Here is a 17916-nt window from a genome sequence, read left to right on the forward strand (position 1 = left end):
ATTAGATGCATGACAGCCACGTCTAGGGTCTAAATGATGCAACACGATGCGTGCACTTGCAACGGTTGTGGGCTATAGATCAGCAGGCCGTGGCTGACTCTAAAATATGCAGCATAAGCCAACAGTAAACACTGTCGAGTAGTTTCGATGTCTGCTCTGGCACGGAGGTGACCACACCTTGACGTATCACCTCTTGTCTCTAACAAAAGTCAAAAACAAGAGCGAGTATTCTCCTGTTGAAGATCTGTATAGTAAAATATGACTTGTTACATTTAATGGAGCACAACAGTAGAAAGGAACGCAGGGGCAAATCTGTGAAAACTTATCCGTGGGTTCGCTTCTCCGCTTCTGCTGGAAGAAATTAGTCTGTTACTCTTGTCTGTGGCATTCGTGGGAGTCTTTTCAAAGACCCCCATGGGTCCCCAGACCCTACATTTGGAACCGCATTCTAACGATCATCTAATACTCAGCTTCGTGTTTCGGCGTGTACGACGTAATTGCCCGTCAAGTCATCCATCTGCAGGAGAACAGGTAGTTGGCCGCGTTTCATTGCTGTACTTTGCCCCACCCACCAGCAGCTCCAGCCCTCCTGTGTAACCCCTGATTGGCTGAGGGGATTGCGGGTCCTCAGACCGAGCGCTCGCCTCGGAGCTGAGAGTTCGCCAGTGTGCACCAGTGAAGCGAGAGGAGCGCTTGTTGGAGTCAACTAGACAGCCTTCTGGCAACGAGTAGTGATTTCTTTTTTTCTGCCTCAACCAGGCTGGATATAGGCGACTGTGCTTCAGTTTGCTGCAGCTAAACATGAAATGCGTTTTGAACATACAGTAGTGCTCTGACAAGGTTTCCTCCCACAGGCTTTTGGCTACATTTTCATCGGATTTTTTTTTCTTTTTTTCTGTGTTGCATGGACTAATAATCGGGATATGTGAAGCCTTTTCCAACTGACACAGAAGGAAATCAATTAGTAAGTAAAAGCTTGAAGACTTACGGAGGGGACGAAAGACTAAATCTGCTGGAAATAAAAAGGTAATCGGGACTTGAGTGATGTGATGAGACATTCCTGCAATTGCACCCTCTTTTTTTAAGCAAAGCTATCCGGACTTAGGCTGTTGAATAATTTTGCGACTGCTGATTCTTTATTTTATTTTATTTTTTTCATCAATTGTGCAGTTTAAAAGCCTATAGCTGTCTATCGATAAGGAAATTTGACCACTGCCTGTATTAAATTGCACAAAACAAGATGTTTATTCAAAATGCGACTTAAATATTGACTGGGATAAAGGCTGAAAATCTAACACGGACTTTTAAGCTCCTTTACTTTATCAACAAAGAAGTTTTTTTTTTTAATTGTGGACTTACTCAAAGGAATTTTGTGTCTATGCAGTCCGAACATTTATTTCTAGTTCCAGCCCACTTGAAAATGGACGATTCATCGCACGAGTTCTGTGTAAGACCACTTTGCCGCTTGATAAGAGCAGCACGGATTTATTCGACTAAATCAGTACTGTGAGAAGATTCAGCATGTTTTCACAGATCTGTCGTCCCCAGTGTTTCGTCCGCTGCAGTAGACCAGAGGATGTTCCCTGCCTGTGGAGAGTGAAATAGGCTAAGGCACTTGTTAGAATTTTAGCTTTCACACCTAGATATAATTTTCATACATACGAGATTTTCATCACTCAGATACTTTTTGGACATTTTAATGAGATGGTTAATTTGCATAATTTTTCCAGTTGTCTCTGACGTGTACCTCTGTGCGTAATTATCAAGGTCTTTGTTAGGCACAGGAAAAGTCAACAGGTACAATGCAAACGAAGGAGATGGAATTAATACAATTAACTGCTGTGTTCCTCCTTTTTTGGGTCGGGACTGAAGCTGTTATCAATTTAAAGTATGGAATAAACGAGGAAATGAGGGCCGGGTCAGTGATAGGAAACGTGACAAACGACGCACTAAAGCAAGGATTTCAGATTGCACCGCAGCCCCCGTACTTGAGGGTCATATCCAATTCACATCCTGGATATGTTGAACTGAGTCCGGCAGGAATTCTTACAGCCCAACAGAAAATAGATCGGGACGTATTTTGTCGACAAAACCCAAAGTGCATTATATCCCTAGAAGTGATGTCAAACTCTATGGAGATCTGTGTCATCAAAGTTGAAATTGAGGATTTGAACGATAACGCACCCAGATTCCCTACGAGCCACATTGACATAGAAATTTCTGAGAATGCTTCCCCTGGTACCAGGTTTCCCCTAGAGGGGGCAAGCGATCCGGACTCGGGGGTCTTTGGAGTGCAATCATATTCTATCACTCCAAATGAGCTTTTCGGACTAGAAATAAAGACCAGAGGGGATGGGTCGAAAATTGCTGAGCTTGTTGTGCAAAAATCGTTAGACAGGGAAACTCAGTCCCACTATACATATGAAATCAGCGCAGAAGATGGAGGAGACCCACCAAAGATAGGTGCGGTCCAGTTAAATATTAAAGTAATTGATTCTAATGATAACAACCCCGTTTTTGACGAGCCAGTGTATACAGTTAATGTGATGGAGAATTCCCCCCGTAATTCATTAGTCATAGACTTGAATGCAACGGATCCCGACGAAGGCACTAATGGAGAGGTCTTGTACTCGTTCAACAGTTACGTCACCGAGAAAACGAGGGATGCTTTCAAAATTGACCCCAGAACCGGGGTTATCACTGTCATTGGTGATTTGGATTATGAAACGACGCAAATATATGAAATCGACGTCCAAGCCAAAGATCTAGGTCCAAACTCTATCCCAGCTCACTGCAAAGTCACCGTGAATGTGATGGATACTAACGATAACCCACCTGTCATCAGTTTACTCTCACTGAACACAGAGATGGTGGAAGTTAGTGAAAACGCGCAGCGTGGATATGTCATTGCGCTGGTGAGGGTGTCAGATAAGGATTCTGGGGCAAACGGCAAAGTGCAGTGCAGGCTGCAGGGTAATGTTCCGTTCAGACTACAAGAATATGAGAGCTTTTCCACTATACTTGTTGATGGCAGGCTGGACAGAGAGCAAAAGGACACATACAACCTGACCATCCAAGCAGAGGACAGTGGCATCCCCCCTTTACGCGCCACAAAGTCGTTGGTAGTAAAAGTCACAGATGAAAACGACAACCCTCCCCACTTTCTTAAGCCACACTATCAAGAGATGGTGATGGAAAACAACCTCCCTGGCTCATGCCTGCTAACAGTATCAGCTGAAGACCCTGATCTGGGGATGAATGGCACCGTTTCATACTCAATAGTCCCTGGTGAGATTAAGCACATGGATGTAAACACATATGTCAGCATAAACCCATCAGGCCGCATTTATTCAATGAGGTCGTTTGATCATGAATACACTAGGACTTTTGATTTCAAAGTGCTGGCCAGAGACAACGGCAATCCGTCTTTATCAAGTAACGCAACAGTGCGCATCGTCGTGTTGGATGTCAACGACAACACACCTGTTATGACAAACCCTCCGCTGGTTAATGGCACAGCGGAAGTTTCTATCCCAAGAAACGCTGCGAAGGGTTACATGGTGACCCAAATTAAAGCTGACGACTATGATGAGGGGGAGAACGGGCGGCTGACCTACACTATCTCAGAGGGAGACAGGACTTTCTTTGAAATCGACCAGGTGAACGGAGAGATACGCTCCACCAAAATGTTTGGGGAAAACGCCAAATCCACCTACGAAATCACAGTTGTGGCGAGGGATCACGGCAAGCCCTCCCTGTCCTCTTCGGCCTATATAGTGGTGTACCTCTCTCCAGACCTCAGCGCGCAGGAGTCTATAGGACCTGTCAACTTGTCTCTCATCTTCATCATCGCCTTGGGCTCTATCGCAGCTATCCTGTTTATCACCATGATTTTTGTGGCGGTCAAGTGCAAGAGGGATAACAAGGAGATCCGGACGTACAACTGCAGGTACTGACTAAAGCCCGTGCGTGCTTGTGTGTATGGATGTATAGATTTGTGTATGCAAGAGGGAGAGAGAGAGAGAGAGACATTTTGTGTGTTCGCAGTCACGCTTGAACCTGTCAGTTGTCAGTGCATTGCTTTTGTTATGCAGCATGTAAAGGCTTCTAATCTGAGGACAGCAGATTTCTTTCCACAGCTGAAATTGAGTTATATCTAAATAATCTCTACTGCATTAAATCAGAAACATTCGCTAAGGCCCACTGTTCCGTGTTAGCGGAACATGATTGATGGATTTAATTCTTTCATTGTAACCAATTGACTCATAAATATGACGGTTCAACTGTCATGTTCAATTTGCGGATGTGTTGCCGGACAATTAACGCCCCACTGGCTCAATAGCAGAACCAGACATTTATTATTTAACCTCCACCGTGGCTGATTGGCTGTTATCAGCTTTAATCTAGTGTGATTATGGATAGTCCTCAAGGATCATTCAGGCTCCCCTCTGCCTTTCTCTACAAAAAGTATAATAATGTAAATATAAATATAACATAAAAAGAAAAAGAGTTTAGATTCTATGAGAGTATGTAAGTCATATCCCACTCATTAACTATGAAGACTGCTTCATGGAAAGGAGCAGATTATTGTGTTCCTGAACTTGCATAGCGGATATTCTGTTGTGTTCATCAGTCTGAACATCAGTTCTGGCTTTGATTTCCCCGTGCCACATTACCACTAAATTTACATATAGATTGGATTTGAGAATTTAACCTGAAGCTATAATCATATTTTGCTCCAAACATTATTTTGTTGATTTAAAGTTACTTAATTTTTTTTAAGCAGTGGTGGTCATGAAAACGTGAGAACTGACTTAAGAATAATTGTTGTTGTTTTTTTCACCATTAATTACAAATGATGTACATATATGTATAAAAAATGTTCCCTTGAAATTATCACAGGCGTGTTTCAACACTCTTAATTGCAAAGATTGGACTTGGACTAGAGAGTTCTAAGAGGAAAACATAATCACAAACTATGTCTCCATCACAGTCGACCCCTTTTTTTAATTGTTAACAAGAGACACTAATATCTCCTGGAAAAATGTTATAAACGTGTTTTTATTTGAGCCTGTTTGGAAATACAGGGAAATCTATTTATTGACATCTCGACAGAAACATTTCTCACATTTTTTTTAATGTCAGTTGTGCATTTTCTTCAGAGAAAAAAACCCCAATGATAGACAACAACAAATTCAAAATTCAGAACTGCTCCCAGTACTTTGCTCTCCGAGTGTGCGACACTATCCCTGCTGGGTGCTTTAATCAGCACTGATGTGCTCTGCTTCTCAGTCGCCACCTCGAATATGAGGAGCAGTTGTCTCCAATTTATTGCTTGTCCTCTGTCAGTCTTTCTGACTCTGAAGATTTTCCCTCCCAGATTTCATTGTGGGCACAAAGTAGAAAGAAAACATGTTAAAATGATAAATGAAACAGCGATGAAGCATTTTCTACCCTTGCAGCTGCCCATTTTCTTTCCTCTGAATCAAGGAGGAGCAGAATGGGGGTTGTTTCAAGATGCAATCTGAAAGACAAAAAGGAAAAAAGGAAAAAGACAAACTACAGTGGTGCACCTTCTTAGTCAGTGTGATTTTAGGAATGATAGAGGATAAGCGCTGCCTTTCAGAGAAGAACAGAGGTCAGTGAGGCCTAGTAAAGCAGAGACATGTTTGACATCAGAAAGGATCGGATACATTCAGGTAATTCAATTTCCTTGGCAGCTATAGTTTTGTTATCAAATTATTGTGGGAAACAAACCATATCCCCCATGCCATAAGGTTAAAAATGACCCTTTCCAGTCGTTTGAGGTAATGCAGGTGGTAAAAAGGATCACATATTTTCTTGAATATGTCTAGTGAGGGTTGCACTGATCACTGCAGAGTATTTAGCATCTGTTCTCCTGTGGAAAACTGCAGGGCTGTGTGAAGAATGGATATTTCCCCCAGTCTGAGAATCCTTTGATAAAACATGGCTGTGTTGCTCATTTGCTCTCGTTAAAGTCAAAATACTCAGTTCAAGTTTGCAGCAGCCACTGAGAGCAGCTAAATGAATTTGAATCTGCAGTTCTCCTGCACTCCGTGTTGCTAGTGGGCTCCCTTGATAATGAAAGAAAAAATGGAATTAGTGTGGGATGTGTGCTTTGAATGTGATTGCATATACTGCCGATGCTGCTCGGTATCAGTGTGCTCTTTTTGCTGTGCTTCTGTGGTTTTGGCATGTTTGCATATTGTCTGCCTGTTTGTGACATGTCAATTGTTGAGCATGCAAATGCAAACAAACAAGGGATAACAGCTCCACTGCAAGCTTCGAGTGGAAGGTCACTTACGTGCGCTGCTCCACCTTTGGAAAAGGGCAATTATCCCATGGTTGAACAGTGTCCTAGCTGGCATGGTGGGGAAACTTTTTGACCATATGGGCAGGGGAGGGGGAAGGCAGAACACTGCTTTATTGAGTCTGTTCAGTTTCTTCTACTTGCGCAGGGTCGCGGAGTACTCATACGGCAACCAGAAGAAGTCCAGCAAAAAGAAGAAGCTGAGCAAGAACGACATCCGCCTGGTGCCCCGAGACGTTGAAGAGACAGACAAGATGAATGTGGTGAGTTGCTCATCTCTCACCTCCTCGCTCAACTACTTCGACTACCACCAGCAGACCCTGCCGCTGGGCTGCAGGCGCTCTGAGAGCACCTTCCTCAACGTGGAGAACCAGAACTCACGCAATGCAGCTCCCAACCATGGCTATCAGCACCCGTTCACAGGGCAGGGTCACCAGCAGCAGCCAGACCTCATCATCAACGGCATGCCACTGCCAGAGGTGAGATAAAATCCACTGTGCTCTGTCCTTGATCCTTGGCTGGGCTGCTTTGGCTTTAGAATACATTTTAAATTTGAAACTGATTCCTGTGATTAAATGCAATGGTTTAGGAGAAACAAAGAAATTGTTACTTTTGTAATTTTAGCATTTAGTTTGCTTGATAATAAATAACAGGTATATGTGGGCAAAAATATCTAAAAAAAAAAAGGGTCCAGGGATATGTAGCATTCCACTGTACCAAAGAACACAGTGCCAGTGAAATGTTGGTCTATTATTGATGGAAAAGCTGAGCCACTGAAATGGCAATATGTCAGTCGATCTGAGAGGAATCCTTCAAGGCATTTTAAGGTGCTGAGGCACTGAAGCTGTCCTTTGATGAGAGTGCTTTGCCAAGCAGAAGTTGGAGGCCTAACAAAGTGGATTATTTGGCATCTCTTACTCCACTTGTTTTTTTTTATTTCTATGTGCTGAGCAATTGCAAAAAAAACCAGGAGTTTGTCCACCTGCCAGATGTATTGACCTGGCTAATCACCTCTACCTCACAGCATTTCAGGTGCTAACAGAAAGAATAATCATTGCTTAAATCAGTATGTCGTCCATTTGGCTACAGCATTACCGCATGGCTGCTCTGCACAGCCAGCCATTGAATTACCCTGACACACCATGCATGGCTCCAGCAGAGCAGTGAAGGTCTGACTTGAAAGGCTATTCAAGCTGACAGGTGTATGCCGACCAGCTGATCCTTAGTTTATAGATCTTTTTGTATGTATGAACTCATCTATTGGATTCTGTCGTCAACCTTTCTTTTTTTCTTCATGACCCACTTCTCCTCAATCCCATGGGAGAGGGGGACATTTAGATTTGTATGTGTGTGTACTTGTATCAGAGTATTTACCACACCCACTCATATTAGTGGCAAGCTCCACATATACACACACACCCTTGTAAAGGATGGTTACAGTCTCCATTTGACATTCCAGTGAGGAGAAGGTGGGGGTAGGGGGTCTTAAAACAAGGAACACAAGATGGATATTGATATATTGACTGGATGATCCTGAAAGATCCAGGCACCAATGGATTGTGAGAGGTCAATGAGACCTACTTACAGGCATGCTGATTTACTGAGCCTGTCTGAGCTGGTTCCAAGTGACTGTGTGTGAATAACACAGGTGGAAAAAATGAAAAATGTAGTTGTGTCAGTGGAGGCAGAGGTGTGGGATTCAGCAGGTACATGAAGTGACCAGTTTTCTGTGATTGTGGCAGCTGGTAGGCAGTGCTATGCAGGTCAACACAACCCTCTCTCTCTCTCTCTCTCTCAAAAAAAAATCTACAAGATATCCACTAACCTGGTAAAAAAACAAAAACTTGAACAGCATCCTGTCTCTTTGGCTGAAGCATCCAATAAAAGCCCGTTTGCCGCAGGATCAGGACACCCTTTATTTGTTTCACCTAATGAAAAAGGGGAGAGGGAGCAAGTAAGGAGAAAGATTGATTTTGATGATTCCATATGCAAAGCTTAGAGTTGTCTTGATAGAGCTGTGTGAGGCCAGATAAAGAGATAAGGAGTGAGCCAGGGTGAATATTGAGTCTTAGTGCCAGGTGTCTGAGCCTCGACCACGTTTTCTCATTTTCTTGGAGGCAGTTGGTTGGCCTAATAGAGGCTGGGGCTGTTTAGCATGCAGCTTCCCTCTCTCTCCTTCTTCCACTAGATGTTGACAAACATCTCTTTGACCCGACATTTGCACATTTTCTGGACCGAGAAAAGAGAGTGTGTGTGTGTGAGATTCACTAAGTAAAGAAAACAGTATCAAGAGCATGCCTTGTCCCCCAGCAGATAACCCAGCACAATGACATTGTCACTGTTTTCTTGGCTCCTCATTGTGACACTTGCAAGAGACAGAGGCTATACAGGATGTACAAATGTTACTCTTAAATTAAAAAAAGAATGTTTTGGTATAATTACAATGCCATTTATAGCACAAACAAACAGCAGTGGGATGACTGTTAATTGCTTTGTTACAATGAGAAAGCTTGGGCTTGAAACCACTTGACTCCACAAGTCCTCAACCCATATCCCATTGACTGGCTAGGACACACGAGTGGCTGCACTGTTGTGATTACTAAGGCTGCTTTGTCCCCAAAAATTGTTTTCATCCTGAGGGCAACCTCGTAATTATCCATGATTCATTTATCCTTTGTTTTTACACCACGGCACAGTGATGTCGCTGCATTTGTTTATTTTCCAAACGTGTAGTTTAAAATTATCAGCCATCAGAACCTTGTCAGATTTGGTTTGTTAATGGAGGGAAACAGGATATGGGCTTGTATCTGTTTGTAATTTATGCTTTTGATCAATAGAAAGTTCTCCTCTATTGTTAGTTCATGTGGGGCAGCGAGAATCCTGCTTATGTCAGAGCAGCTGGAGTCGAGCTTTTCCTGCGTTAGACAAAGCATGCTGGCACACACACACACACACACACACACACACACACACACACACACACACACACACACACACACCTACAGCAGTCTTTGCCAAGATAACAGTGACAGGTCTCCCCAAAGGCCTCATACCTGTAGTTGCATTGTGTATATTGCATTCTCCCTCGTGAGAATGTGGACCAGTATATCATCCATATACATTACTGTCCATTGTTTGGAAAAGCATCAGCTGTGAGATGTTTGTTAGACCTGCCTGTAGTAGCACTAATATGAATGCTCACAAGAGAATAGAGCTGTCTTCCATGGCTTAATTATAGTGAATCACTTGGTGGGGGAGACAATTATACAGTAAAGAAATAGCCTTTGGCTAGAATGTGTTTTTGAATTTGTAATGTGTACTAAGGCTCCTCACACCTGTGATTCCAGATAATGAGTATAGCAGGAAAATGAGTTGTCTTACTTCATCGATTAGCCTTATTCAGGTAAGAGATCTTTTTTTTTTGTAGGGAGGATTTATCAGAACAAGGTGATGTGTAAAATTGAAGAAAAAAGCGATTTGACATTGTGTTACACAGTGTAAAATGCATTCGGTCAAAAGTATGTTTTACAGGATAAATTGATTGATAACAGAAGCAGTCATCCAACAACCCAGCAATCCATATGCCCACCACACCCCTTCAAATACACTGTCCAAGTTTTAGTTATATAACAAGAAAAAAAAGTACCTTTTGTGTTTGCACTCGCAGTCAATCAAAGTATGCTAAATAAGAAAAAAAAAGAAAGAGATCTGCGTATCTGTCTTGCTGTTTTTCCCGTTAGTAACGAAGACATTTTGATATTGATGTAGGAAAGACAACAGGGAGTGGTTCCAGCGAGGATGCACATCCCTTGCTATCACTTCACATCGGGACAATATGCATGGGAGCATTCAGACGTATCATATTGAGCATGCAAAATAGATGTCATGCTGTCAGTGCATACTACACATCTGTTGAAACTGCCAATCTCCCCCCACACATGTACTCGTGAATACACAGGCACACACAATATTTCTTATGGAGTGTCACATTTATTTGAAATATGGGCTGTGACATTATCATTTACATCATTATGACTGACTCAGAAATCTCAGAGAAGGAGGAGTGAGAAGCATATTTCATATTTTCAATAATCAAACAATGCTGTGAATTTTGCATTTAAAGTACACTTTTAGTGTCGTGTACTGCCGGCGCGTGGAAATGTTGCTAAAATGTTTTTATTTTAGTGTCATGTTTAGTGTTTGATCTCACAGGACAGTTCTGGTGTCACAAATTTACTGGTGTCTAGTTCTGGTCACAGATATACCTCTGCAACTCTGAATAGTTTGTCAAAGACTAATCGTGTTAGGAAAGAGAAAATGACAGTTATACAGATGTCGTGCAATAAGGGGAGGGATACATAACACCTTGATCTTGCATTTTATTTCATTTATTTATTTATTTTTTGATGCGTTGGAAGACTTGGGTGGGTTATGTTACATTCTTTAACGTCTCCTATTTTCAGACCGTTTGAAAAAGAATCGTTTCATCTACAAAAGCCTCAGAAGCTCACTGATTGAGTGGCAGTTGAATCTGTTAATTATTTAGAGAGGTTATTTGTAAGGTAGAGACTTCAGAAATCTTGTGCTTTTCAAGTGTCAGTGTTTATAAAGTGAAATAAAGCAGCATCTGTCAAAGAAAATTAAAAGTGTGATGTGATGTGCTTAGTGGCCTCTTATATCTGATTGTAATTAATTCGCCAAACTGGTCAAGCTGTAGCTGACAGAGCAGCGTTACTCAGCAAGATGGTTTTCAGTTCATGTACAACTAGTGCTAGTTTTACGCTTGGTTAGGTTTTTATAGCCTTGACCCTAACCCGCAACACCCCATCACCGCGTGTCATTCTCGATGTCGCAAAGCTACAATGAAATGACATAACAACCCCAGGCAGCCAGTCAGAAGCATCCAGCCCCGCCGGGTTGCCGCCCTATCGTCAGGATCAGAGCATCCAGCCAAAAGAGTTTAAGAGTCAAAACACACAAGTGACAGCATCTGATGTACACATGTCACTGCATGTATCCTTAACCACATGTGACTTGCAAAGATTGTACAGAGGGAGTTATGCTGCAGAAAAATGGCAAGGCCTGAAAAATCGAGTCGAGACAGAGTGGGAGGGAAAAGGGGGTGATATCTATTTATAGGATGTCAATGATTTTCTTCAACCTGTACTGCTGCAGCCTGAAACATGTTATTTTTCTGTCTAAAATACTGCATTGGGATGAGGAAGAGATTTTATTGCCCAAATCGTATTAACCGCGATACAGATAGCAATCATGTCGCTTCTTTATTGCATGTACAAGATGCTCTTCCCCCTTGAAAACACAAATATTATGATTACATTTGTGGACTCGTGAATGTGCTCCGTGGCACAGACGAACGACGGTGTTTTGAGTTTTGCACCACTCGATATCTTTCCTTTAAATCTCGACGGTCTTTTAAAATCAATCCTTTGAGGCGTGTCAGATTCGTTCAGCAGTTAAAAATCTCGAGTCAAATAACCGCGTACCGCAAGAGGCACGTGTCAGAAGATTGCACGCACACAGTTACTCTGAGCTAGAAAAGTAAAAGCATATCTACGTAATTGTTCCTCAATCTTTTGAGATGATTTTACTTAATTTGAGGAAGATACACTTTAATTTAGCTTTTTTCCCCCTAAATCCTTTAACCAAAGGGGTTTTTGTGAAACAAAAATATTTAGGTAATGGTTGTAGTCATATGCTAATTTCAGTCAGCTAAAAGAGGTATGACAGCACTGGGTTCGTACATTGATGGGTCCACCCCTAAATGAGAAATGGCAAAATGAAGAAAATGGACAAGGCGATGACGTTTATCGCTGGGGAAGGGGACCCTCATTACGCACCTTGTTAAGTCCTGCAAGCGATGCTTCGTGGACGTAATTACCCATTTAAATGAGTTTCCTCTGGTGTTGTTGTTTTTTTGTATTTTTCAAATTATGCTCTCTGACACAAATATGCCACATTTTGTTTTCTCAAGTGGAAATCCTGCAACACGAGGAGGACAACAGAGGTGTGCAAATGTACCATCACCAGTGATTTACTGAGACGTTTAAAGTGGTCATTCCAGCAGGTCACACTTTAAAAAAAAATTTTTTTAGCAAAGTTTATGTGCCAAGTCTGGCTGTTCTCGAGTGTGAAACAAAGCGGGGGTGAGGTTTTTCAGAAATAAACATGGAAATCAAGTAATACAAGTCTGAGGTAACTTTTCACACAGCTTCGGGAGCACAAGAATAATAAAAAAATATTATTAAAAAAAAAAACTTTCTCTCGTTAATTCAGATTTTGCTGCCTTTTGTGGAAATGTCTGTATTTACATTAATATAGGATAGGAAAGGTCAGCTTACATATTTAAAAAAATACAAACCCTAAGACTTGTTATGGCCAGAAGTGAAATCTATTTGCTCACAATATTATTTTCTTTGTTGCATTCAGTGTGTGTCAAGAGGAATGTGCCGATTGCCATCCCTGTGGCTTAAGAATATTAAAACAGAAGCATATTTACAATGTCTACTGGCATGCACTGGAAGAAAACATAGACACTGCTTCAATATATTTGCTCCCTCTTGCAGATAAGAATAGCAAAGGGCTTGCCATCCATATTTGGAAAAATAATTGTTTTCTTTCCAGATGTGTTATTGAACAACAAAAGCACAATGTTTTTGGGAAAGTAAACGAAGTGAGAAAAAAGTAATTACAATTCTCCTGTAATGACCGTTACGTGTGCCAAAAACTAATTTTATCCAAATGCACAGAGAAAAGGTATTAATTAAAATTCATAGATATCGGGCTTCTAATTTTCCCCTTGTCCTGTTTTAGTTTAACTGTGGGTTGTCAGACTTGTTACCACATTGTTAAAAGAGTTCCCAGGGCTTTCTCTTGAGTGCTGATGTTGTGCCTTTTGAATGACAGGGAAATGGGGGAGGGATTCTGTGAAACATAACAATAGTCGCTGTGAACAGAAACTTTTCCAAGCAGCCAGCTCTGACACCAGGGAAGAATGACCTTTCCAAGTGTCTTGTTTTTTGCCTAAAACAAAGAGGGAGCAGGAGGATCTTATGTAGCATTTCCCCCATCAGATTAAATGTCAACTTCTGCATGCATAATTGTAGAGTGGAAAGGAGCAAGACTTGAAGTGAACCAATTTGCTGGTGGATAGATGAATCCTGGGCTCACTTATTCACTGCATTGCAGATATTGTCACAGCAGTTTCAGGGACTCTAGTTTTCTTACACTTGGATCTATATTTTCAGACTGCACCTGGATTCGCGATAAGTCTTACACTTTGTGAAAAGAAAAGAAAAGAATTATCCATTTGTCGCTTGTCTGGCATTTAATACAATTTAAGGAAGGTGGATTAGACATTAGTCATTATATTACTCACACAAATGCTGCATTGTGCCATTGTTTTGTGCACACCGATGGTGAGTAGACCTTCCTGCTTCTCCCCTTTTTATTTTAGCACATTCAAACAGCACTTTTGTTTCTACACATAAACCTGAATTTGCGTTAGGGAGTCCATGTATGGGATGTTTGATGAGCACGGGGGCTGTTGGCAAGCGAGCCGCTATAGCAGCAATATCAGCCGCCTCAGAGGCATGCAGCAGTATGGCTAGAGAAGCAGCAGGGTAGCGTAATTGTGCATTGTTCATCCACACAACAGAGGCAGAGCATGTAATGAGCTGTAGCATTTTCACCCAACCGGGCTAATGGGCTATGACCGAGTGTAGGCCTCTCAAAGCCCCCCATTCCCTCATGCCCTGTGTGGCCAGTGTCTTGGGCCTCCTCTTTTCTTTTCTCCCACTCTGCCCTTCTTCTCTGCCTGATCAACGTCAGCAATTCATTCACCCCTGTTATCCCCTTCCTTTATCTCGCCTCCCTTACCCATTGTACCTCTGTCTAAGGCGATGGTAGGACCCCTAATGTGTTCAGTGTGTGGGTCCTTTTCTCATTCATGATGTCTGCAGACCTCTAAGCAGTTAGTGTGATTCAGCCTGACGCAAATCAGAATAGCTCATTGATGGAGCCCCGAATGCACTGTGATTACATTAAAAACCCAAACACTGAATACAAATAAAAGTTCAGGAGGCGAATATGCTGATGTTGTTTGTAGGGGATTTGATGTTAGAACTTGGCTAATTTTTCTATCAAAGGCTGTTTTGCATTTTGATTATCTAGTTTTCCTGAACACAAATCAGGTGGGCCTGCTTCAATCAGGTTTGTTTTCTTGGGATTAAGGCTTTTCAGAAAGTGTCCAGGCATATTGTTTACACCCATATCCATTTTCTAGAGAAGATGGGAATCCATTTCTTTGCTTGAGTGAGATTAGGTCAAGTTATAAAGGCAAAAATGCTTGGGAATAAATTAGATATCTACTCTGGGCTGAGTGTGGAAGATGAAAACAGTACCACTGATATTTATTATTGTCTTCCATGGGAGTTGGTAACAACTTTACCCCCATCTCGGGTCTCTCTTTTGGCATTATAAAACAATGTTCAGGGTTCAGCCGTCTGGCCGTGGAGCACAATAGGACAACAGTTTTGACTTTCCCCTCACGTCCATGATTTGACATACCACAGCACAGGCAGCCAAGTAGATGAATGAAAAGCACTTGGCCTCTGTCAGACTGCTCCGAGAGCAGCGCGTTCCCCAGTAACCTCCTTAGTTCAAGATTAGCTGTTCCTAGTTCAGTTTTATGGGAAGCTAGTGAACGGAGAAGCCAGCATGTCTGCACTTGTTAAATTAAAGATTGTTTATAATTTCTGTGCTTTAATGACAGACTGACTCCTCCTTGGGGGAATAAAGCAGGAAGGTCACCGTGGAGGTAAATTCAAGTGCTCTTATCAAGTTTGGGGACTATTACATCAAAGCAGACTCTGATGTATCAACACAATGCATGTACGTGCATGCACAGAGATGAACACAACATGTTCGCTCTGTAAACAGAGGGAAACATTTGTCCTCCCAGTTTGGTGAAATAGTCTCCTTAAAAGAATCAGTTTGCAAAATCTTTTGACAAAATTGACTGTTGGATCTTTGAAAATAAAGAAAAACTACTCTAATATATATTTGCTCCATGTTAAGATTTAGCCAAAGGCTGCTTGCATTTTTTCCTTCAGTAAATGGACCTAACAAGATATAACACATTGCTTTCTGAGGTTTGTCATTGGTGGCATACACATTTTATTACATTTGCATAGAACTAGGCTCCCTGTTTCCAGGTAGCATATCAGTTGCTTGCTTTAACTTCATCTGGGAAGCACTAGCATGAGAATGGTATCGATGATCTTGAGTCCCAGTAAAAAAAACATATGAGCATATTTCCCAACATGTTAAAATATTCCTATAAATTACTGCAGCATGAATTTGTATATCTGACAAAAATCAATCCAAAAGAATGTCAGAGGGAGGCAGACATGGGAGTAGTGTTCTGACTTTTCATTTGTTTGCAACCCAGTAATGATTATTTTAGCCTCTAAGCCTCAGATTTGGCCTTGTTTTGCTGTGGGAAGTGGCATCAATGGGGACGTAACAGCCCTGCCCTGGTTGAGAAGCTTGTCTGTAGTTAAGCTGGCCGGCAACCAGAGTCAGGTACGAGTCAAATCACAGGAGGTCAGAGACAGAAAGATAGAATAGTCACTTTAGTGGGGAATGGGTCAGGCTTTGTTGCTGTGCTACTTTTGTTAGTTTATCTGGTGGCTAAGTGAGAAAATGTTCTAATTATAGACCTTCATCATTTGCCATGTTTGTAGAGCTGGTAACAAGCCAGTTGCCAGCTTGCATGAGCAACTGCAGAAAGCTGACTTTTGGTTTAATTTGGAGGACTAGCTATAATCCAGACTAAGTCCCTTAAAGCTGAAGCCTCCCTCCCCCTCCTCCCACCGCTGATGGATTACGGGAGTGTCTTTAAAAGGATAAGGCCCCGCTTATCGCTGCTTTCCTCAACACTTTTTTTTTTGGACTTCAGATGTGGGGGTGGACAGTTCATCGTCACCCAGTGGGGCCAGTGTGGATGTGAGTCATAGAGATTAGGCATCTGATGAATGAGATCAATGATAATCACAATTTACAGTTTTTAAATCCCTGCTGTCACAAAGACATATGGATCCTGGTGTATGCCTCTTCTTCCACTGCATGAATTCCATTAGTGTGTGGACTCTAATTTAAAAAAATATATAAAAAACTAAAAATAATAATAATAATTAATTCGACATCCAACAACAGTTGATGAGTGCAGTTTGTATTGCAGTCAAGTACTTTTACACACACATTTATTAACTATATGACACAATGGCTTCAGTCGCTGTTGCTGAAAAATGTGGATTCAAGACTGCCTCAGAAATCATCCGAACGTATATCAGGATAAAATGATCGAGGTGACAAATAAAAGGATTGTGTGAGTTTTCCTGTAGTTTCACTATTAATTTAAAATGGTACTTGATTGCAGAAAGCTTTAATTCTCCCACCTGGTGTATAGTGTTTAATATTTGCTCCTGTAATAATATTTATTGATGGATTCGTTTTTTTTCTGCATTTATTATTAATTAAATTATTTGTTTTGATATCACTATATATCTGATTGGCATACATAGAGGAAAGCTAGGAAGTAAGGCAATGTGTGAAGGAAAAATATGAGCTCACAACTTCCTGTAGAAGCAAACACGAAGATGTTGATTTGTATGTTTTCGAAGCGTGTGTGGCTTCCCTTTGGACAGATCCTATTGTTTGCAGTCTTAATGGCAAGCTTAGCTACCTGTCTTCTACTTGAGCTTCATGCTTATCGAGCGAGTGTAGTTTTCAAATCATCTAATTTATCTAGAAAGCAAATTAGGGTAATTTTCAAAATTCTGAACTATTAGCTAAGTGCTGTGTGCAAATTAATGCAAATCACGAGCTCTTAAAAAGCTAGGTAAAGCATGCCAAAATTTAAAAACATCCCAGTTTTGTCGACAGTAATGTGAGGCACTTTGCTGTAATAAATCAACTTCAACATGCAAAACAGTGATAGTTCAGGTGACAGACAGTAGCTGCAGCAAAAGTCTTATACTACCACTTTAGGGCTGTTTTGCATCCCTCTTTGCTAAAGAAGTGTTGTTGAGACTTGTGGGAGTACGAGGAGGTGTGTGTTTTGCAGCAGGGGATGGAGACCAATCTAGCACACACAAGCATATGTGTTGTTTGAGATGCTATTTTTGAGTACGAGGCTGTTACTTATCTCATCGGGGTGTGATGGTGGCGAGGTGAGGGAGCAGAGTGAATTCCTGATGGATCAAGACTGAGAACCCTGAGCTCTCAGCTTAGGAGCAATCTGGGAATTGCAGAGAGAGCCAAGCCACATGGGGGGAGCATAGAAATAGAAGAACCTTCGGTGTGAGTACTTGTTTACCTCTGTGTCAACATTTTTGACTCAGCTCATTAACCTGTGCACTTGGGTAGATCAGAACATCTCTCGCCGTCTCCCTCTCTTCCACAATTAATAGTGATAACTAAGGGTAAGCATAAACACATTAAACTCAAACTAATGAACAGATGCAACAACAGTGCGATGGGGCGGCTATCACACCTCTAAGGCA

The 17916-nt window shown here is 41.6% G+C and overlaps 1 protein-coding gene across 1 annotated transcript in view; it reads left to right on the plus strand.

Moving 5' to 3' along the window:
• The first annotated feature begins 1748 nt into the window (after nucleotides 1-1748).
• Nucleotides 1749-17916, plus strand: part of pcdh19 (protocadherin 19) — a 48561-nt gene continuing 32393 nt past the window's right edge. The window contains exons 1-2 of the mRNA XM_085373368.1: nucleotides 1749-3949; nucleotides 6480-6810. Coding sequence (XP_085229494.1) covers nucleotides 1803-3949; nucleotides 6480-6810 — 2478 coding nt within the window. The 5' untranslated portion in view covers nucleotides 1749-1802. The remainder of the gene's footprint in view (nucleotides 3950-6479; nucleotides 6811-17916) is intronic.

Source organism: Diplotaxodon limnothrissa, linkage group LG2 (genome assembly GCF_057381915.1).
Source record: "Diplotaxodon limnothrissa isolate DT_005_m linkage group LG2, D_limnothrissa_male_GT1.1, whole genome shotgun sequence".
Taxonomy (NCBI): Eukaryota; Metazoa; Chordata; class Actinopteri; order Cichliformes; family Cichlidae; genus Diplotaxodon; species Diplotaxodon limnothrissa.